The sequence below is a fragment of the Apium graveolens genome, chromosome 2, assembly GCF_009905375.1.
Source record: "Apium graveolens cultivar Ventura chromosome 2, ASM990537v1, whole genome shotgun sequence".
NCBI classification, from domain to species: Eukaryota; Viridiplantae; Streptophyta; class Magnoliopsida; order Apiales; family Apiaceae; genus Apium; species Apium graveolens.
In genome coordinates this window covers 150,970,437-150,993,780 of record NC_133648.1, presented here as the reverse complement: position 1 = coordinate 150,993,780, position 23,344 = coordinate 150,970,437, and the positions used below count along the sequence as shown (strand labels likewise).

Here is a 23,344-nt window from a genome sequence, read left to right as displayed (position 1 = left end):
AGTAATGAAGTTATTTCATTGAATTATAGGAGTGTAGCTAACATGACAAGTAAGAAAAGAATATTTCTTTGTGAAATGTCTCCATTTTTTCAGAGTGAAGTGAAACATTTTGCAGCTTTCAACATTTGCAGTTTGGGTAGTTTTGGTTGATTTTCTTATATTCCAATAACATCTCGTAACGGATTAATAGTTTATGCTTACGGCTGATTAATGTAAATCGTTATTAAGTATGTTGAAACTGGGACTGCTTTTTTACCTGCTAATAGCCCAACCAAGCCTGTGACTGTTTATTGAAACTTGAATCTGTTTATGATTTGAATGAAAGCATAAAAGATTTTGTAGTCTGACGAGTTCTTTCTGTTTTCTAGTTTATGGTGTGCAGAAGTTGATCTGTACTCTGAAAAACAGGTGCTATTTTTGGTGTGGCATTTATAAAGGCTTTATAGTTGATACAAGATTGTGTAATTTTTTAGAAATGTTACAGATGGATTGCTATAAAATCGGAGTTTTTGTATATACACATAAATTAGTTTTACTAATGAAGATATATTTCACATTGAGTAAATCCATTTATAACCAAACAAATAATTAAAAACACTATCAGTTGTCTTCTTCGTTTTTATGTCTGCGGTGATAGTTCTCTAATTGCTACCTTGTTTCATCTGCAAAAAACCTATCTGTGCTTCTTTTCTTACCTTTGATATATGGGAACCAACTTGTGGGTGTTTTATAGGCTCGAGATTAATGTTTGATGTTTAGTAATCATCATAAAATGGTTTATATACAACTTGGATACTGCATTGTTATAAATAGTACATATCACAAGAGAGAACCAGCAGTCAGTTCAGCTCACTCCATCAAAAAGGTTGGCATAGTCTAGCTTACTAACTGCTAACAGTATGATATTAGTTTGCTAGTTGCAGAGATAGGGTGGTTTCTACCTAATAACTACTTTGAAATTCTCCACAACCCAGACAATATACTGCACAGAACTTCTTAACTGTTTATTGCAGGTGTCTGTGATATTGAAAAGTTTCGATCATATTGTCATCACAACACAAAATTATTGGTATGTGTTGACGGAGGAATTTGGGAAAAACAAAACTTGAGGTTAGCAGCCGGAAACAAGATCTGTGATGGCAGTTCTTCGTCGGAAACGTGAACAGTAACTGATGAATCCGATGAACAATGGTCGACGGAAAAGGTGAACAGTGTTTGGTGGTGGTGATAATTGGGGGCCGAGATTGCTTAGAGTTAGTGGTGGCTCATTTGCGCTCTCGCTTCTGACCCCTTACAATGTGCCTACGTACCCCTATTTATAGGGGATCAAGCCCACGTAGTTCTTGGGGAACAAGAAACCTAATGGGCTTAGATTTCTTATCCCGAGGCCCAATGGGAAACCCACTGGAAACCGTCTTCTACTAGCTTTAGGAATGTCCGCCGATGAGGCCCAACCACAAAGGCCCAAGGCTCGTCCGCGGCTTCGAGACTTCACGGATGATGCATCTCCCTGGCCAAGGATAACCCTCCGCTACCAGCTGTTTCTCTAGTCCGTGGACGCAGGTATAGCCGTGGTTCACCCCAAATGTTGGACGCATCCTTGTCCCCCAATAAGGAGCCCCTACCAGACTGCAGGACAAGTGATCCCAAGCTTTTGGGTGCAAAGTGTAGGATACTCCATAGTCTCCCAACGAGGACACCCGTTGACTACAGAGACAGAGCTCCCAAAGCACACACCAGGTTTTACCCCACATCCCCAATGAGGACACCCATTGACTACAGGAGGAGGCCTTCAGTCCAGGCATACCCCTGGAGGTCTCTGACCAGGGACACCGCCTTTCCTGTAGATATGCTACAGGAAGGAGTTCTTCAATAGAGTACCTGCATCAAATAGGTTAGTAATAACATTCTCCATCTTCCTTGAGTCTTCCAGAGAATCCATCCAAACAGCACATAAAAGTTGCATTTATATGTCAAGTAGCAATTGAGGGCGCGCCCTGACATCTCTGTATGTTGGCGCCGCCCTGTGTCACCAGCCTCTGGTCTCTTCTTATATCATTCTATATCATAAGGTGCGCCCTAAACTATTCATCGTTAGGGCTCGCTCCAATTCTGTTCAAGCCAATGAGCAAGTCTGTCAAAGCAATCATGTCCAAACAATCCGTCCAAGGAGCCTCCCTTGCCCAAGGCGCGCCCTAAGGCTCACTACATTACAGGTTTCAATTAAGAAAATTCTCTCCTCCTTCTCGATAACTGGGTGCGCCTCCTCCACCTATTTGAAGGCGCGCCTTTAATACATGATAATTACAACCGTTAATCAGCTACTTAGTCAATGGGGCGCAATCTTTGGGCGCGCCTTCTATTTATGGAAAGTCAATCTCATCTTTTCCCTAGATTTCAGTCGCTTCCCCTTTGACTCTGCTCATTTTATTGATCTTAATCTGAATATTGTTTATACCAATTTTTGGGCATAACAACTACCCCCCAAATTCCATATGTCATTGAAATGGGATTGGAATTTTTCTTCACCTTTATTAAAATCCGTATAAACAAATCTTCCAATACTTTTTACAGGGCGCGCCTTGAAGAGCAGAGGGCTTTTATATACTCAATATTCTTATTTTCCATGCATTCTAGATTGATGCCAACCTTATAAGGCGCGCCTTCAAGAGGCCGCGTCTTAAAATTTAAAATAATTCGAAACGGTTTTCCTTATTCTTCGGGAATCGTGACTGACATGATAGTTTTGACAGCTGTCCTTTTCACCTATAAATACAAGTCACCGTCAGTCATTTTCATTTTTACTTTTAATTTCCCTTTCCTTTTTATTTTCTCTTTCTTTACCAAAAACTTCAACTCCGGCGACGGACTTTTGCTCAGAACCAGCCTTCCCTGTTATCACACTCCCAATCTCTTCCAGTCAACTTCTTCCCCGTTTGAAAAGGTATGTAAAACTTCTTTCTTCTCTCGATTTCACCGCATAAACCATACTGCATGTCCCATTTATCCTTTCAACTTCATTAACTGTTCTTGATGGTTTACACAAAATGATGTATGTATCTGTGTATGTATATTGTATATGCGTGATTTGTAGTTCTAGATCCAAAATCATTGGGTCTAATTTTCAATTTTATGTTTCTGGGAATCCCAAACGTCTATCCCCCAAAAGTATACGCCTTATGGTAAGGCGCGCCTCTTTGTTGATACGAGGTGCGTCCCCTTTTATTTTTATCCACGCCATTGTCGCCTAATTTGCTAGTCTTTATAGATATTTTTTACTTATTATTGTTTAATAGAATAGGACGCGCCTTCTTAGTATATGGCTCGCCTTGCCCTTCTTTTAAGTCTATCCCTACCTTTTCTGTTTCCTTCATTCTTTCGTATCTCGTTCTTTCGTATTGGGCGCGCCCTCAACATTTCTTTTGGTTTTCTTGACAGCTGGAAAACGAGGGCGCGTCCTCTTTTTTTCACCCTTTCAAGAATTTTCTCACCAATTTGGGGATTTATTCGCCCCCAAATACTTACTTCGATCCTCAACCTCCAAACGCCCACCACACTCCTGAATTTCTGAACCGGGTGGCGCGCCTTCTTCAGGATTCTAAAGAGGGTACCTTGATGGCAGATCCTTCAGATAATTCGTCCACGGACAATATTCTTTTATCTCGTAGGCAAGGCAAACAGAAGCTGGTCCAAAAGGATAGATCTCCAATCCCAGATAAGACAGAACTGGACGATGATGATTGGTTCGAGAGTTTGAATGCTGATAGATATAGGGGTATTGAGAGGGGCGTCAACGTAGGTGCAGGACCCTCTAAAGTATCCTACAGGACTGTGTCCCCAAGTTCGTCTCCCCAACACACAGAGGGCGCGCCTACGTCTCCCGTTCCTGAGGGCGCGCCTGAAGAAAGTGCGTCCCCTCTTCGTGATAAAGAAAATTTCTTTGATGAAGACTCCTTCCAATTTTCCACCTCTCCTGAACCTTCTCCAATCCCTTTTCACCACTGGGAAGTTTCTGATAGTGAATTGGATTTTGACTGGGATGAATTTGAACCATGCACTGAAGCTGTGAAGAAGCGTTTCAGGAAGGAGCATGGGAAGCTTTTCTGTGTGGGCCTGTCTTTAGCCTGTTCAGATGAGCAACTAGGATGGCTTATGGAGTTTTATGACATGGAAGGCATATGGGCGTGCCCTTTAAGCATGATGCGGCTCCATATCTTTAATTATGGGAGGAACTTTAAAATCCCCAGAATGGTGACCAGCCCCAAGCTAGTATCTTTGGGTATAGGCGCGCCCTTACATCCCTACCTTAGGGAAGTGATAGAACTGTATGATGTGGCTCCACTTCAACTTTCTCCCAACAGCTACAAGTTTATCCTGGCTCTGTTTATCCTCTATATGGACTTGGGTTTTCCTCAACCTTCAATGGCAGAGGTTGCTTATTTTTTCAACCTAAGGAAATCTGACCATGGGTACTACTATCTGGTGGTGGACAAGCAGCATAATAAGAAGGGTTTTTCCTCTGGCAAGCTTAGCCATGAGAAAGGTTGGAAGGAAAACTTCTTTTACCTGTATGACGTTCCCAGAATAAGGATAAAATTTAACAAGTCACCGAGTAAGGGCGCGCCTTTTCGTTTCCTTGTGTTATTTCTATATTTTTTCTTTCTTTTCTCATCCTTATACTTTTTCAGACAGACCAGCGTCCAAACCCTTCAAAGGCGAGCCCAAAAAATGAGCTGAAGCCCTCCTTAGAGCGGCTACTGACAGGTGGAACTTGAAAACCTTAGTCACTCGAACCAACTTGATGCGAGTAGGGATCCTTTCTGACCAAGTAGGAGTGAAGTGCAAATACATAAAATTTAGGAAGGGTGCTCCTGTTTCTCGTGTTATTGACTTAGACAGTGAAGAAGAAGCTGAAGAAGAAGAGGAAGAAACAGAGGATGGCTCCTTACAAAGCCAAGATCCTTCAGGTTCAATCATTGTAGAATCTAAAGGCGCGCCTTTTCACTATTGGCGCGTCCTACTTCTAATTTTTGTTAACTCTTCATTGCCGTACTGGATAAAAAACTTTCGTTCATTTAATCTTTTCGCGTCTTCATGGGGCGCGCCCTTTTACTCTAGGCGTAGCATTTTTACACATGTTTACCAATGTTGTCTTTATCAACTGCTTTTATTTAGTGCTCCATTCAACGTACTTAACTGTCATGCCTAACTAACATGTCTTATGTTTTGTGCAGAAATGGCACCTCCAAGAATCCCTAAGTCTTTTGGGGCACGCCCTGGTGACAAGCCTAGGCCCAAGGCAAAGAAGGATGCTCCTGCAGCACAGGCGTCTGTTCCAACTTCCGCCCCCATCCCTCAAATAGCACCTGCTCCAAAAAGGCCCATAATTGATCTTACAGAGAAACAGGGCGCGCCTAAGAGGCAAAGAGCAGAGGGCGTGCCTCCCGGCTCTTCTGCTGCCTTGAATGCTCTTGGCCCCATGGGTTCCCTTCATATTTCGGATGAAGAAGTGGAGCAATGGCAAGCCATGGATTTGGGAGATGCAGCTCGTGCTTCAATAAAGGCATCTTTCCAATTGTTTACCCACTCCACTCGAGTGGTGGACAAGCTACTGGAAGAGGGGGCGCGCCTGGAGAGGCTGCAGGGGGACAACAATATTTTGAGGAATACCCTCAGGGACAAGGATTTTTTGCATGCTAAGGACATCAAGGCCAAGGATTCTGAGATTTCTTTTCTCAAAGATGAGGTTGCCAACCTTTCTTCTCAGCTAGAGATTGCCAACAAAAAGGCCACCTCTCTCCATACTGAGCTTGGTGCAACCAACCTGAGGGTTGAGTATCTGGAGGAGCAGCAGAAACTAGGCTGGCCTGATGAGAAAAGGGAAATATCTGATGGGGCATTTGCCAGTGGTTTTCATTTCTACAGAGTTGGTTTTGTGGCCAATGATCCAGATTATTCCTTTGAGAAGTTTGGGGAAGAGACTGTTGCTGAAATGGTGGAATTTAAAAAGGAGCATGCTGCTGAAATCAAGGCGAGGAGGATAGAACTTGGGTTGGAAGAAGAAGGGGAGGGCGCGCCACAAGAGGAAGTCTCCAAGGACGCGCCTGAAGTTGATCCAACTGTCCCTCTCCAATCTATTCCTCCAACAGACCAGTCCCAAGGCGCGCCTTGATTATTTACAGCTTTAAATTTCTAATACTTATGAGGAGCCAACCCTCTTTTGATGCTGTGCAAAGTTGTATGACTTGTTTTTCTGCTACTCTTTTATTCTTGCATGTATGACTCGTTGTTAATTTCATCTTTACTCAAAAATTTGTTAAGGCACTTTGATTTTTCCCTTGGCAATCATATGTTTCCATGGAGTATGTTACTATATGGCGCGCCCTTTAACATATTTTTAGTGTAATTAATTTTTGTGTGATCTCAAAGTTTGTCATTGTGTTTCTTTCTTCGTAGTGTTCAGATATAAGGGCGCTCCATATTGCAGATAATATGTACTTTTTCCTTTCCATAAGTACCTTTGCGATATTTTAATTGACTTATTAGTTCAAAGGCGCGCCTTTGTTTGGGGGGCTTTTGCCTTAGTCTTATTTTGCCTGCCATGTGCATTTATTTCCTTCATCCTCGTCTACTATGTCTGTCTTGATTATAAAGCAGGAGCTATCAGATAGGGCGCGCCTCTACATAGGGCGCGCCATTGATGTTTTTCAGATGAGAATTTTCATGTCAAGCAAATTTTTGAAGTAACTTTTCTCTTTTATTGATAATGCGCTCTAGTGTGTATATTACACCAGTCTCATGGCTACTATGCTCTATGGGGAAATTATTTGAAAATTTTTCTTCCTTCTGCTAGTTCCAAGGTTCGCAGTCATATGTACTACCCCCCTAGGCTAGAAAGAATTTATTTGCTACTAGCCTATTACATAAGAGTCAAAACAAGAAAATAAGGGGGACAAAGCCACACCCTACAAATAATACTTCCGCAAATGTTCTGCATTCCATGCTCGAGGAATAAGTTTACCATCCAGATCTTCCAAGCGGTAAGTCCCTTTCCAGAGTATAGCTTTAACTTTGTATGGTCCTTCCTAATTAGCTCCAAGCACCCCGTGCTGAGCTATCTTAGTGTTAGGCATAACCTTTCGTAACACGTGATCTCCAACCTTGAACGGTACAGATTTTACTTTTTTATTAAAATACCTTACGACCCTCTGTTGGTACGCAGCGAGTTTCAATTGAGCGTTTGCCCGAACTTCATCTAACAGATCCAAGTGGAGCCTCTGGTTAACTTCCGCATCTTCCTCGACGAACGCATCTCTCCGTAGAGACCCTGCTCCTACCTCCACGGGAACCATTGCCTCATACCCGTAGGTCAGCAGAAAAGGGGTTTCACCTGTGGTCGACCTAGGTGTCGTGTTGTAGGACCAAAGGACCATGGGCATTTCTTCTGGCCAATCCCCTTTCTTCTCTTCTAACTTTGCCTTCAAGGTATGTTTTATAATTTTGTTTATGGCTTCTGTCTGGCCATTACTCTGCGGATGATAAACCGCGGCGAAGTCTTTTTTAATTTTTAAGTCTTCACAGAGCTTCCTTAATTCTTTGCTATCAAATTGTTTTCCATTTTCTGAAATGAGCTTGTAGGGAATACCAAACCTGCATACTATGGAATTGAACACGAAATCCCTTATCTTCTTTGCCGTGATCGTGGCTAGTGGCATAGCCTCTGCCCATTTGATGAAGTAATCCACAGCCACCACGGCGTATTTCACACCCCCTTTGCTTTGGGTAACTCTCCAATGAGATCAATCCCCTATATGGCAAAAGGCCAGGGGCTTGTCAATGAGGTAATGGTGGATGTCGGGACGTTGGAATAGTTGGCGAACCGTTGGCAACGATCACAAGCCCGGACAAAATTGAAAGCATCTTCCCTCATAGTCGGCCAGTAGTACCCTTGTCTGAGCACTTTTAATGCCAAGGAACCACCCCCCGAGTGATTGCCACAAATCCCTTCGTGCACCTCTCTGAGGATATAATTTCCTTCTTCCCTATCCACACAACGTAACAGTGGCTGGTTAAATCCTCTCTTGTATAGTACCCCGTCATACTCGACATACTTTGTAGCTTGGTACTGAAGGCGTCGAGCCTGTAGTTTATCCTCTGGTACAGCCCCTGTCTGAATATAGTTATGGATGGGGGTCATCCAGTTTTCTTTTGGGATTTCTTGCGTTTTAAACACCTCCACCTCCGGGATACTTGGAATTTCCTGGATTCCCAAAGGGATTTGTCCAAGTTAAACGTTGTCCATCTGTGACCCCATCTTGGCCAAAACATCCGCATTACTATTCTCTTCTTGCGGAACACTTTCTAGTCTGGCACTTGAAAATTTTCCCAGTAGACGTTTTGCACATCTCATATATAGCTTTGTCCGCGGTCCCCGGGCTTGGAATCCTCCGTTGACCTGGTTCACAACTAATTCGGAATCACTCCGAACTATCAAATTCACGGTCCCTACCTCCAGAGCTAATTTCAGACCGTTGATCAAGGCTTCATACTCAGCATCATTGTTGGTAGCATAAAACTTGAAATGGATAGCACTCATCAAGCGGTGCCCCTCCGGAGTGATCAAGACTATCCCAGCACCTGACCCGTTGTTGTTTACGGCCCCGTCCACATGTAATGTCCACCAAGGGTGGGGGAGTTCCTGCTTCTTTTTGTCCTGATGACTTTCTTGCGGGGTTGGTTCTGCCAACACTATGGCCTTATCATCAACTTCTTCATCAAACTCAAGTACGAAATCGGCCAGCGCTTGTCCTTTGATTGTCGTGCGAGGAAAATATTCCAAATCGAATTGCCCTAGCTCTACGGCCCATTTTAACATTCTTCCTGACGATTCGGGTTTATGTAAAATATGCCGAAGCGGATAAGCGGTGCGAACTTCTATTCGGTGAGCCTGAAAATACGGTCTTAACTTTCGTACCGCAAGAATAAGGGCGTACACTAGTTTTTCCATGTTGGTATACCTGGTTTCCGCGTCCAACAACCTTTTTCTTACATAGTATACAGGCCACTGGTGGCTTGCTTCTTCCTTTACCAAGACGGCACTGACGGAATATTCAGACACCGCCAAGTACAGAATTAATGTTTCTCCGTTTTCTGGCTTGGCCAATATCGGGGGATTTCCCAGTTGTTCTTTGATTTTCAGAAAAGCTTCTTCGCAGTCAGGGGTTCACTGAAAATCCTTCCCTCTCCCTTTGATCGCTTTGAAGAATTTTTTGCACCTATCCGACGATTTCGACACAAATCGATTTAGGGCCGCGATCCTTCCTGTTAGACTCTGTACCTGTTTGACGTTAGTGAGAGATTTCATGTCTAGCAGAGCTTTTATTTTTGCCGGTTTAGCCTCAATCCCCCGGTGGTTGACCATGAATCCCAAGAATTTTCCCGACTCTACGCCGAACACGCACTTCTGTGGGTTTAGTTTCATCCTATATTTTCTCAGGATATGGAACATTTCAGTTAGGTCGGCGACGTGATCTTCCGCCCTTTTCGACTTCACGAGCATGTCATCCACATACACTTCCATAGTCTTCCCAATCTGCATCTTGAACATTTTGTTTACCAACCTTTGGTAAGTGGCACCGGCGTTGATCAGACCAAATGGCATTCCGATATAGCAGTAGAGCCCTCTATCAGTGATGAAAGAGGTGTGCTCCTGGTCAGGCTCATACATAAGGATCTGGTTATACTCGGAGTATGCATCCATGAAGCTGAGCAGGGCATGTCCTGCCGTGGCGTCGACCAACTGATCAATTCTTGGTAGGGGAAAACTATCTTTCAGGCATGCTTTATTTAGGTCGGTGAAGTCCACGCACGTTCTCCATTTGCCGTTGGGCTTTTTTAGCAATACCGGATTTGCAAGCCATTCTGGGTAAAAAGATTCTCGAATTAGTCCGACATCTAGGAGCCTTTCTACTTCCTCTGCCAGGGCTATAGCTCTCTCTCCGCTTACGGCCCTTCGGTTTTGTCGAACCCCTTTATGCTTGGGGTTGATATTCAATCGGTGGCACATTATTTCTGGATCGATCCCCACCATATCAGAATGGCTCCATGCAAATACATCAAGGTTTGCCAACAAAAATATTGAAAGACCTTCCTTTAACCTTGGTGCCAATTGGGACCCTATTCTCAGAACCTTACTCGGGTCTTTTTCATCAACGGGGATTTCGATCGTATCTTCTGCTGGCCCCATCTTTTCCGTCGGCATTGGTATCCGGGGATCCAAGTCAGGGGGATTATAGATCTCCTGGTCTTGTAGAGAGGGTGCATCCCTTTTAGGAGGTGTGCTTTGCGTAGTAGAGTCATCGACTTCTTCAGTATATTTTGCGGGCGAGGGTGCTCCTGCAAGAGGAATGGCATCACCCTGTTCGAGGCTTTGCAAGACATCGAATCTTCCTTCTAAACGTTCCCCATGGAAATCTGCTTGGACTATGGTATCCATCGCCTCCTCTTCTTCCAATATCTCAATTCTGATTGCATCTTCCAAGTACAAAATTGTCGGGGGCAACTCAGAGGGATGTTCTTCTTCTTGCTCAACATAATAGTGGACTCGGATTTCCTCAGTTGGTTGCTCAATGCTTTTCTCCCGATCCACATCCGGAGTATCATCAGCGTGGGAGTCTTTTCTGAAACCTTTCATTGTTTTCCTGTAGCACTCCCGTGAGTCATATTGGGAACCCCTGATACTTCCCACTCCATTCGGCGTTGGAAATTTGATAGTTAGGTGATGAATTGAAGTGATGACTCTCATTTTTCGCAGAAAACGTCGTCCCAATAACACGTTGTGGGATGATTCCTGATTCAGGACCTTAAATTCAAGCATCTTTGTTACCGACAATGGGCTTTCCCCCAGTGTACATGGAAGCCGAATCGACCCCGTGACTCTAACTCCTGCGCCTGAAAAACCATAGACCCACGAGTCTTCCCCCGACATATCCTGATCAGGCAGTCCCATCTTTTTGAAGGTGCTGTAATAGAGGATGTTTGTTGAGCTCCCATTATCCACGAAGGCTCTATGGACATTCTTTCTTCCGATTTGGATGTCAAAAACCAACGCATCATTGTGTGGGTGATGTACCCATCGGGCATCTGTTTCTCTGAAAGTGATATCCATGGACTCACCCTTAAACACCTTGGGTGGCCGGGTTTCCACCCTATGAATATCTATGAGAGGCCTGAACCGGGCTTCCGTAGCGTATTTTGCCAAGGCTCGGTTGCTGCATTCCATTCCGGGATCTCCCCCGTAGATTGTTCGGATACTGCCATCCCTGATAAATTTATTTTCCACCAGGATATCATTGTTTGTCCCGCGGGGCGCTTGACTTTCCTCTTCCCTTGTCCTGTCATCCTTGTGCTTCCTTACTTCCTTGACTACCCATTCTCCGAGGTATCCTTCCTTGATAAGCGCTTCGATTTCGTCTTTTAAATGTCGGCACTCATGCGTGTTATGTCCAGATGATTCATGGTATTCACAATATTTTTTCTTGTCTTTGCTTTGCCATGATGATAAAGCTTCAGGTTTTCTAAATAGCCCTTTATTTATGTTTACCTCGTAGATATGATCGATAGATGCAACCAAAGGCGTTTACCGGCTTGTCCTATAGTCATAGTTTGAGGGAGGGCTTCATCCCCTCCTTGTGCTTGCTGTATTTACCCGGTCTGGGCTTCGACTATCCCTTCGGTATCTTGGGCTTGGAGACCTATCCCTCTTCCTTCCTTTGTTTTTCTGACTCGACTGTGAAGTCGGTTGTACATCCGCCAAAGATTGTTCTATGGCTTTAAAAGATTCTGCCAAAGCGAAGACATCTGCGAGAGTGGCCGGATCCTTTCCTTGCAAGTGCTTCCAAAAATCTGAACCAACCCTTAATCCTGCGATCAAGAAGCTTTTTAAGGCTTCGTCCGATACTCCCCTCACGCTAGTAGATTTAGCGTTGAACCTTTTGAAGTACGATGCCAAGCTTTCACTTTCCCTTTGCCTAACGTTGGCAAGAGTTGTGACAGAGGGCGCGTATCTCACCGCAGCTTGGAACTTGGTTAAGAACAAATTCTTCATCTGATCCCACGAGGTGATCACCCCTGGCCTGAGCTTTTGAAACCACTGCTGGGCACTTTTTCTAAAGGTTGCTGCCAAGAGACGACATCGAACCAAGTCCGGGACTTGGTACACATCCATCTCTATATTAAAACGACCTAGGAATTCCACCGGATCTGAGTTTCCATGGAAACGGAGATCGCTAGTAGTGTTGCGATACTCGGCCGGCAATTGTGCCTCTCTTACTGCTGCCGAGAATGGGGAAGGGATTTCGGCTGTAGCCGTCACCCTGCCTTCGAGGTGGTTAAGTAACCTTTTTAGATCTCCTATATTGAAAGTTCTTACGCCAGGAATGGTCTGTATTTGAGGCTGTGGACCTTGGGGTTGCAATGGAGGTGTTTCCACTTGATTCCCCCCGGGAGGGGCTTGCTGCTGGTTCGTGTTCTGGGCGTCTTCGGGTATTATGATTATTTCAGGATTTCGTTCTTGGTTTCTTCCTTGATTCCCTTCTCCACCTTGGTCGCGGCCCCGGACCGTACCGCGATCATAGTTTTCTACATCTCTGTGATTATCATGTTCCGCATAGTCACAGCCATCTGCTTGGTTATTCCAGCGGAAATCATTTTGACCGCGGTAGTTGCCACGACGGTATCCGTCTAAATATCTGCCTCGGCCTCCACCTCTTCCTCTCCATTGAGGCCTTCTCCATCGATCATTTCCATACCCACATCTATATTGATCCAGCGATCTGCGGGGAGGAGCTCTCTCATGATCGCGGTGCCGCTCCCGATTTTCCTGGGGATTCGGGGGCACACGCGTTGGATTGCGGTGCCGCTCCCGACTTTCCTGGGAATTCAGGGGCACACGCGTTGGATCGCGGTGCCGCTCCCGATTTTCCTGGGAATTCAGGGGCACACTCGTTGTATCATGGGGCGTCACATCTCCGCGATCAGCTTCTTTCTGCCATTCAAGTAACACCATTCTCAAATCGTCATCGCCCAGGAGAATCCCCAAGCGATCTTTTAGAGCTGCGAAGCCTCGTTGCTGATTCTCCGGTATCGACTCCGCCTGTCGGCATTCCTCGAGACTACGTCCAGAGCGGTGCAGATGGGTGGCTCCCCGGGTATTTGTCCGCAGAATTTCCCGTCCATCAGCATCTTCTTCCACTAGCTCAATGATCGGGGACGTGTCATTAGAATAGTCCAGGCATCGCGGGGTTATCGGCACACGCCCTCTTTCAGTGTGGCCATGGCAGGCCGAGACATCCCTATCCGTCATGGGTGCTTTTCCAGGTGCCTGAGCCGCTCGGTTGTGGCGAAGACCCCTCCTGGCCTTGCGCCGTTCCACGGTGCTCAACCTCGAATCGACACCATTCAAAGCATCGCCCATGCGATACAGTTATTCCAACAAGTCGGCGTTGCTGATGAGCACAGGTGGTTGTCCTCCAACGTCCGGCGTGGGACGGTCCGTCATTGGCGGAACGTAGGGTTCATATTCGTAGCCATGATCCGAATCTTCTTCAGAACTTCCATCGTAAAAACTTCCATCGTGATATTGAGACATCCTTCCTCCCAGATGTAGATCTTGTTCACCCCTCCTTCTAGCGCCAATTTGTTGACGGAGGAATTTGGGAACAACAAAACTTGAAGTTAGCAGCCGGAAACAAGATCTGTGATGGCAGTTCTTCGTCGGAAACGTGAACAGTAACTGATGAATCCGATGAACAATATTCGCCGGAAAAGATGAATAGTGTTTGGTGGTGGTGATAATTGGGGGCTGAGATTGCTTGGGGTTAGTGGTGGCTCCTTTGCGCTCTCGCTTCTGACCCCTTACAATGTGCCTACGTACCCCTATTTATAGGGGATCAAGCCCACGTAGTTCTTGGGGAACAAGAAATCTAATGGGCTTAGATTTCTTATCCCGAGGCCCAATGGGAAACCCACTGGAAACCGTCTTCTACTAGCTTTAGGAATGTTTGCCGATGAGGCCCAACCACAAAGGCCCAAGGCTCGTCCGCGGCTTCGAGACTTCACGGATGAGGCATCTCCCTGGCCAAGGATAACCCTCCGCTACCAGCTGTTTCTCTAGTCCGTGGACGCAGGTATAGCCGTGGTTCACCCCAAATGTTGGACGCATCCTTGTCCCCCGATAAGGAGCCCCTACCAGACTGCAGGACAAGTGATCCCAAGCTTTTGGGTGCAAAGTGTAGGATACTCCATAGTCTCCCAACGGGGACACCCGTTGACTACAGAGACAGAGCTCCCAAAGCACACACCAGGTTTCACCCTACATCCCCAATGAGGACACCCATTGACTACAGGAGGAGGCCTTCAGTTCAGGCATACCCCTGGAGGTCTCTGAACACGGACACCGCCTTTCCTGTAGATATGCTACAGGAAGGAGTTCTTCAATAGAGTACCTGCATCAAATAGGTTAGTAATAACATTCTCCATCTTCCTTGAGTCTTCCAAAGAATCCATCCAAACAACACATAAAAGTTGCATTTATATGTCTAGTAGCAATTGAGCGCGCGCCCTGACATCTCTGTATGTTGGCACCGCCCTGTGTCACCAGCCTCTGGTCTCTTCTTATATCATTCTATATCATAAGGCGCGCCCTAAACTATTCATCGTTAGGGCTCGCTCCAATTCTGTTCAAGCCAATGAGCAAGTCTGTCAAAGCAATCATGTCCAAACAATCCGTCCAAGGAGCCTCCCTTGCCCAAGGCACACCCTAAGGCTCACTACACTACAGGTTTCAATTAAGAAAATTCTCTCCTCCTTCTCGATAACTGGGCGCGCCTCCTCCACCTATTTGAAGGCGCACCTTTAATACATGATAATTACAACCGTTAATCAACTACTTAGTCAACGGGGCGCAATCTTTGGGCGCGCCTTCTATTTATGGAAAGTCAATCTCATATTTTCCCTAGATTTCAGGCGCTTCCCCTTTGACTCTGCTCATTTTATTGATCTTAATCTGAATATTTTTTATACCAATTTTTGGGCGTAACAGTATGCCAAGAACCCCTCACCTATCCCCAACCCTCCCCCTGAAAAAAAGAATCTTCAACACAAACTGAATTACAAAATACAAAAGAGCTTCTTCACATTTGCACAGACGCACTTATAGTCTCTTCTTAGGGCTAATTTGTTAAATCTGAACACTATTTTCTGGATAGTTAGAATTCTGGATGAGTAATAAATCTAAACGATGAATAAAGAACGTCATTTGATTAACAAAACTAAAACTTCTGAATGTTGGTTCTATATTTTTCACCATAATGAAATATTAATAATAAAATTCAACATCAAAGTTATATTACTATATATACTATTTTTTCAATAATAACTTGGTAAAAATGTTAAATTAAATTAAAAATAAAAGAAAAGATCAACCTAATTAACCATTTTCTTAACATAGGTACACAATTAGAAAAGTAATCTTCTAAAAAAAATTAATAATATATTTTTTTGTATGCACAACAAAAAAATTGTATTTCTTTAGTAGGAATAAATAAATGCTCGATTTTTAAAGGGACAAGAGTAATAACATAAACAAGACACAATATTGTGAATCATTCAGCGCCAATTTTAAGGGTGTGTCGTCCAGAATTTTTTATGGAGTCGTCCAGATTTTAAAAGATAAGTCAAACAATGTGAATAGCAAATATGAGTTTCGTTCAGTTCATGTGGTCTCATTCACCCATTAACAAATGGGGCCTTAGAAAGAGTTTAGTGCCTTGAGAGCTTCTTTAACGGGGGTTTGTAAGAGGTTGTCAATACTTATGCAACATGGAAATTTTGCTTGTCAACCTATTAGAACTATGGAGTTATCAAGAGATTGTCGATCAAGATTTCCAAAACTTGGTAACTTCAGTTCCTCATTTAGTTAAATGCAACTTTTGTCCAAAAAAGATATCCAGCTTTTTTTCATTTTCAAATTCCCAATTTATTTTTATTGTAGTAATGTATGGACCATATAGGGGGTTGTCTGTATTTTTGAAAAAGGTTGCTATAGATGACATAGAGGAGAGATAAAGATAAAAAACTAATATATATATATATATATATATATATAAACTTGCAATTTTTTAGGTAACCCTAATGGAGATGATATGAGAGGTTTCAAGCATCACCTTTACCAAAAACCGTACCGGGCTTCCTTGAGCACCGGACTAATAAATTCGGTTAAATATCAAAGTGGTCACTCAATTGAACGCCATATATCAGTTTAATCATCAAAGTTAACGGGGTATCATATGAATCACTAAAGTCATAATAAATATCATACAGATACCTTAAAATATGTGCTCGAGAATTAAAATTTATTTTATGGATTTCTATATATTTTTCTTGAATCCTTTTACAACCAAATGAAAATGTATGAATTCTCGTATTTTTTATAATATAGTAAGATTTTTTAAAATTTATCTACTATTTATTTTTAATTTTGTAGTCATTTGCTTAATTTAAATAAAAAATAATTAGTAGATAAATTTTTAAAAATCTCAAAAAATCATCTAAAATACTATGAATTCATAATTTTTCATTTGGTTGTAATAAGATTTAAAAAAAATGTTTAGAACTCCATAAAATAAATTTTAATTTCCGAGCACATATTTTAAGTTATCTGTTTGATATTTATTATTACTTTAGTGATTTAAATGATAAGTTTGATGATTAAACTGATATATAACTTTCAGTTAGAGTGAACATTTTGATATTTAACCAAAGAACTTAGCAAAAAAGACACTTTGTTAAATAAGGAACTAATTAATTCGATCCATGCTAGCATTCTTTACATTAGCAAGATCGAATGCAATACCTTTTATTCTTTTTCACCAGATTTTTCCGTAGCTGTCTGATTTCGACCTCGTGACTAGCTAAGATCACAAAGACAGAGAGACGGACAAATTATGCAAGATGGGAAGGGAAAAAAAGGATATAGTATCCCAATTGTATTCTTCCCAAATTTGACCACCGAACTTGCCTTTGACAAATTTAAAAGACAATGAAACATGGTTTCCATCAGGCTGGGAAAAAATTTACCTCCGGTCTAAGAGTTGAAATTTTACTAAACATAGAACTGATAAGAATGATTTGGTACCAAGTAAGGAAGAATGGATGAGGATTCAAATGACCGTATTTTACTAAACATATATAGAACTGATAATTAGTAGTTGTTCGACTTCCTTGTTGTCTCTTGCTGCATCCTCTATCATGACATGAGCAATATTTTCACCTCTATAGAAAAACTACTTAATACTACATCTTCATGAAGCTGCTCTTATTATAAGACACTGTGTCATTAATTAGCAAACTTAAGATTTCTAAATTGCAGTGTGTATCAACCTCTACGCTAAGTTCCCCTTAAGATTTATACAAGATCCATCACTATATTGAACCTCCAGAGGGATTAGGCAATGTAAGTGATTTGCTTGAATAGGTTACTTCTGTACATAATTGAGCTTGTTTGCTCAATTTTCTTGATCAAATGAGCTACTATCCAAATGATATAGAATGCACCTAGTCTAGAGCAGAAAAATTTGGTTCCAACAAAAGATTATAAAGAAGGATTAGTTGCAATTGACAAATTTGTGGGTCTTAATTGGCCATTAATCTATTGTAGCTACAGTTTAATTTACCACTACAATCAAAAACGATGCTCAGGATTCTTATAGAGATTAGTAAAGAAAGAAATAAATAACAATGAAAAAAAATCATATATCACCTAATACCATGACATCCGCTATAACTTGTGCATGTTCTCTCTAGTTGTTTATATGAGAATGTTATTAATGAAACAATCACCTATATTTATATATATCATATAGATTAAAAAGATAAATATATAATAAATATATAATGTGTGCATCTCAGAGTTGAAAAGTAGCATCAATAAAAAATGGAGGTGGAGTAATACTCTGCCGACCAGTGCAGTGCACGACTGCACGTATATAGTCTTGAGCCAACATTAAAGCGAACTAATTTCAAAGATATTGCCTTTCTCTCGTCAGATCGGATCATATGGATGTGGCTGCTAGCATTTTAGCTGCAGTGCTCCTGGTGATTATTCAGTATCCTCGTCTCTTGATTCATCAAATAAATGGAGAGTCGATTGTGAGTAGCATTAACAGACAAAAGTGCAACATATATCGAGGAAGGTGGGTGAAAGATAAATCATATCCCCTGTATGATCCAAACAAATGTCCTTTCTTAGAAAACTCATTCACTTGTCTAAGAAATGGTCGCCCTGATAAATTTTATCTCCAGTATAGATGGCAGCCGTCGGCATGCAACTTACCCAGGTACAACTAATTCTGTATATGTTAATTCTTTTTACAACAATTGATCTGATACATGTAAATGTGAATGTAGGTTCAGCGGTAGAAACTTTCTGCGAAGTTCTAAAGGAAAGCGCATCATGTTCATTGGGGATTCGATTGGTCTGAACCAGTGGCAATCTCTGAATTGCATGCTTCACACTGCTGTTCCTCAAGCTACTTACACCTTAACCAGGAACAAAGGCCTCTCCACTTTCAGATTTCCTGTACGTGAAATTACATCTGTGTGTGTGTGTGAGTGTTGACGCAAGCAGTAAATATATAGGATAAATGAATTATGATTGCATCAAACTGAGGAATTTAGCCATGAAATCATGAGCCGTTATCCACACAGCCACACTTCATAAATAATACTCATAAAAAATGAACTTGATTAGCCGGAAGTTAGTTAATGAATTGCCGATAATAAACTTTTTTGCCTTATTACATTAACATTCACATCTTTTGTAATATCATTTTTGTACACATTGTCAATGGATTTTTTTGAAAGTCTGCAAAAGCTGGCCTTGTAATCTTTGTTACTACGTTTAAATTTGCTTGCTTCCGCTGCACTGTAACTATTATTAATTTTGTATGCACAGATATACTCATACTAACTATGAGTTTATTTTCTATAGGGCACTGTTCCAACGCCTTACGATCTTGAAAAACTATACTAAATATATACGTTTTGATGAAATCTGACTTTTTTGTATCTGTCTAATTAAGCTGCAAGTATTATACATGAATTTAAAGTCTATCTCCTAGCTAGCTTATTTGAAGAGGACACCAAGTTACCTACCCCATGAGTTTGGTTAGGAAGGGGTCTTAGGCCCCTATTTATTTACGCAAATTTTTTTATTGGTGTTGGTATTCGTATACGGATGTGGTTATGGTTTTTGTTCAATCGGAGACGGAGAGAGCTGATAAATTAGCTTGTATTATTTCAAAAAACAATAAAGACACTTAGATGAAAGCTGGTTGTGGTAAGATCTAAACGTAAATCACCAGGAAGGTACAGCTTATTAAGGTAATCGATTGAATTTGAAAATGCAGTAATATATTATAGAGTATGTATAGTCGTAGTAATCATTCTCATGCATTTACTATAATATTAAAAATTTTGTTATCATCAAATATTATAATTACTTGCAAATTTCCAGGGTTTTGATCTGTCTGTGATGCTTCTAAGGAATGCGTTTCTGGTTGACCTTGTACGCGATAAAAGAGGACGAATTTTAAAGCTTGATTCAATTAATATCGCAAGCACATGGAAAGGAATGAATACTTTAATCTTCAACACCTGGCACTGGTGGCTTCTAACCGGAAGACAGCAGCCGTACGACCACCTTCCAGTCCTGCTACTACCTGTATCTTATTCTTATTATTATTTTTTTAAAGTTAGAGAAACTGGTGGTTATGAAATTTGCTATTTTGATGTTTGAGTGGCAGATGGGATTTGATTGAAACTGGAAACAAAATTTATAAAGACATGGGTCGGTTAGTAGCGTATGAAAAAGCGTTGACTACATGGGCAACATGGATTGACAAAAATGTTGACCAAACAAAAACAAAAGTTATCTTTCAAGGCGTTTCTCCAGATCATCTGAGGTACTCGAATGCATGTTGTTTATAGCACTATTTCGTTCAACTTTTCGGTTGGTGCAAGGTTAATGCATTTTAATGTTTACAGAGATTGGTCAAAACCAAGTTGGAAGAATTGCAATGGGCAAAAGCAAGCATTCTTAGGAAGGAGCAAGTACAAAGGTAGTCCACATCCAGCACAGGTTATATTAGAGAGGGTATTAAGGAAGATGTCAACTAAGGTTGATCTACTTGACATAACAACATTGTCACAGTTGAGGAAAGATGGCCATCCATCAGTGTTTGGCTACGGAGGCCGTCGCGGCATAGACTGTAGCCACTGGTGCCTTCCTGGAGTTCCTGATACCTGGAATCAACTACTTTATGCTTCCCTTTTCCAAAATTAGTCCAAGAAATTAAATGGCCACCTCATTCTCAATAGTACATCCAAATTAAGCTACTAATGTTAGTATTAATTTTTTTCCTATTCATTACACATTTCTCTCAGGAACAGTCACAGAAAACAGAATATTTTGTATAGATATACAAATATTTAATAAATGTAGGAGCAATTTATTACTGGAAAAGGCTTCTATACTGTCATTTTTAATGTATCAATAACACTCTCTATTGTATATGCTCTTCTATCAATGACAATTTTGCTTCTCGACACGAGAGTAAGTAGTTTACAAATATCCATAAAATTTTTGAAGTAGGTGTGCGGGGTTGTTGTTGACATCATTGGTAACATCATAGCTTCGTAGGTTGAGGAATTATGCGCAAGTTTTTAGAAACTAAATGAATTAAACTCCAATGTAAAACCATACTTGTTTTTTTTTTTTTGAAAAGAAGTCGCTGAATTATTTATGGTAATGGATGAGGGACGCCGTTAAGGTCCAAAGTTGTAACAAGTCCTGGCAGCTGCATACGTACCTTGTGTATACAGCCATTCTAGTACTACTTATCTTTGGTTTGTTTGTATCTTGAATTTCATGTTTATATGTTATACATGGTATAGTTAGACAGAGTCCAAACTCGTATTCTGTCTCTTTGTCAATTTTCTTTTCATATATTTGTATACAACCCCTCTTTTCTACTTTCCTCATTCTAATTTCTTCTCCTTGTTGCTCATTCTATTTTGTCGTTGGGTTTGTTTGTTCGTTCGTGTGTTTTGAACTTGAGTTACACTATCTTGGTTTTAGTTTATATAGACACCTTGTGTACCTCAACTTTGAAAATTATTAACAAGAGGTTTTTGCTCGCGATGTTTACATTAATAGTGTAAGGAATTAGAGTGATTCAGAGTGGTTTATAGTTCTGCAGCTGTTTTATATTGGAGGGTGATACTAGACTTCAGCGGCCCCTTTTCTCATTAAGGGTGTGTTTGGTATTGCTGTTACAGACAGTAAGAGCAGCTTTTTGAAAAGCAGTTAAAAAACTGTTTGGTAAAATTTAAAAGCTGCTTTTCTGAAAAGTGCTTTAAACTTAAAAGCTGCTGTTAGAGAAAGCAAGTCCCCCATACTTTGAGAAAAAACTGATTTTCAGCTGTTGCGGGAAGCAGATGCTGATTTCACCATCAAACCTTACCAAAAGCATCATTATTTTTAATTTTTTGCATCAAAACATATACGAATCAAAAAAATTACCAAACAGTCATCTGATTTTTACAACAGCACTTTTTCCAGCAGCACTTTTTCTAACAGCACAGCAATTTTTAACAGCAATCCCAAACAGAGCCTAAGACATATGATATGATCCAAGACCCTGACTCGATAGTGTCTTGGAGTCCTAGCGGACATAGCTTCGTTGTGTGGAATCCTCCTGAGTTTGCTAGAGATTTGCTCCCAACATATTTTAAGCACAACAATTTTTCCAGCTTTGTCAGACAACTCAATACATATGCAAGTGCATTATCTTTTATGCTTTTGTTATGAGTAAATTCTGTTTCTTACATTCTAATATGCTTGTTTAGAGGCATGTGTGTGAATATCAACATTACTTCCTCGTCTGGTTGCTTACAAACATTTTTTGGTTTGTGCTACGAGCTCTGTACCAAGGGGGCGAGGGTTCAATTGAAATTCTTTTGTGAGTGTTTGTGTTTCTGTGAGAGAGTAGCTTCCTAGAAACAGGAATAACACTCACACCACAAATTTTGGTTTTTGGTATGCTTAGTATTGGTGAACAGTCATAAATGTGAAAGGTTACTAATAAGATTAACAATGTGGAGTACTGTGATAAAGATTTGTTGTACTTTGGTAGTATGGATGGTGATTTCTAACTGGTTTGTGAAGTTTGCAGGATAAAAAGATGATTTCTTATCAAACATGAGCTTTTAACTGCTTCTTTTGTTATTAATTTGACACATTTGTGGCCCGTGATTTGTCCAAACTAATTTAGAATTTTATCCTTTTTTATCATCTAGGGTTTTAGAAAGATTGATCCTGAACAGTGGGAGTTTGCAAATGATGAGTTTATAAGAGGTAAGACACATCTTTTAGCCAAAATTCACCGTCGCAAGCCAGTTCATAGCCATTCCGCTCAACCAGGAATGCTAAGTGATTCAGAAAGACAAGAATTCGAAGAGGAAATCGCCAAGCTATATGATGAAGCCAACCGAAACCAACATTTGACTTTCGAAGAAGATAATCAGGATACTATGTCCAAACTAATAGAAAATTAGAGTCATCCTTGAGGTTTTGGGAGAGTTTCCTGCATGGTCTTGCCCTATCTTCAGGCATAGAGATGTATGATTTTGGTAGGCCAATGCAATCATCACCGGTTGCTATAACAGAAATGGATGCATCATCTGGACACTCGGATATAGATGTTCAACAAAACTCGCCAAGCTTCTATTCGTCCTCACCTCATTCTGGAGATATTTGTTCATCCCTCGAGTTAGCTGCTGCCTCTTCTGATCATGCAGAGAGCCCCCTCATCTCATCTGTTCATCTCAACTTAGAATCTAGGCCAAAATCCCCAGAAATAGATGTAAATGCAAGATCTGCTAATGTTTCTGATATTGTTGTTTCAAATGATGAATTAGAGGAGACAACTCAGTCTCTACCAACTGGGGTCAACGATGTTTTCTGGGAACAATTTCTTACAGATCCAACTCCAAGTTCCTCTGGCACTCAAGAAGTCCTGCTGGAGGAATGAGTTACAGATGGCAAAAAAAATGATGCGATATTGGAAGGTCAGCATAAAAATTGGTGGATCAATACGAGTAACGTTGAGAACCTCACCTAACAGATGGGGCATCTCACTCCAGCTGAAAGAACTTGATAATGTTGGTTAACCATGTCTCCAACATATAATCCTTCTAGTTACTGTATAACAATAAAATGGGGTTG

At 41.4% G+C, this 23,344-nt stretch overlaps 3 protein-coding genes across 3 annotated transcripts; 2 read left to right on the top strand and 1 right to left on the bottom strand.

The window, feature by feature from the left end:
* Positions 1 to 8,287: 8,287 nt before the first annotated feature.
* On the bottom strand, positions 8,288 to 13,474 carry LOC141694568 (uncharacterized). The gene is made up of 6 exons (XM_074499226.1): positions 13,003 to 13,474; positions 11,708 to 12,681; positions 9,621 to 11,602; positions 9,338 to 9,482; positions 9,018 to 9,098; positions 8,288 to 8,947 (listed from the first exon to the last, which is right to left on the bottom strand). Exons 1-6 carry the CDS (start codon positions 13,472 to 13,474, stop codon positions 8,288 to 8,290), a joined length of 4,314 nt encoding a protein of 1,437 aa, XP_074355327.1.
* A 4,640-nt stretch (positions 13,475 to 18,114) lies between these two features.
* On the top strand, positions 18,115 to 20,555 carry LOC141694551 (protein trichome birefringence-like 43). The gene is made up of 5 exons (XM_074499225.1): positions 18,115 to 18,395; positions 18,466 to 18,637; positions 19,574 to 19,749; positions 19,863 to 20,021; positions 20,104 to 20,555. Exons 1-5 carry the CDS (start codon positions 18,115 to 18,117, stop codon positions 20,399 to 20,401), a joined length of 1,086 nt encoding a protein of 361 aa, XP_074355326.1. The 3' UTR covers positions 20,402 to 20,555.
* A 2,181-nt stretch (positions 20,556 to 22,736) lies between these two features.
* On the top strand, positions 22,737 to 23,150 carry LOC141694535 (heat stress transcription factor A-4b-like). Its single transcript, XM_074499224.1, has one exon. It carries the CDS (start codon positions 22,737 to 22,739, stop codon positions 23,148 to 23,150), a length of 414 nt encoding a protein of 137 aa, XP_074355325.1.
* Positions 23,151 to 23,344: the final 194 nt, after the last annotated feature.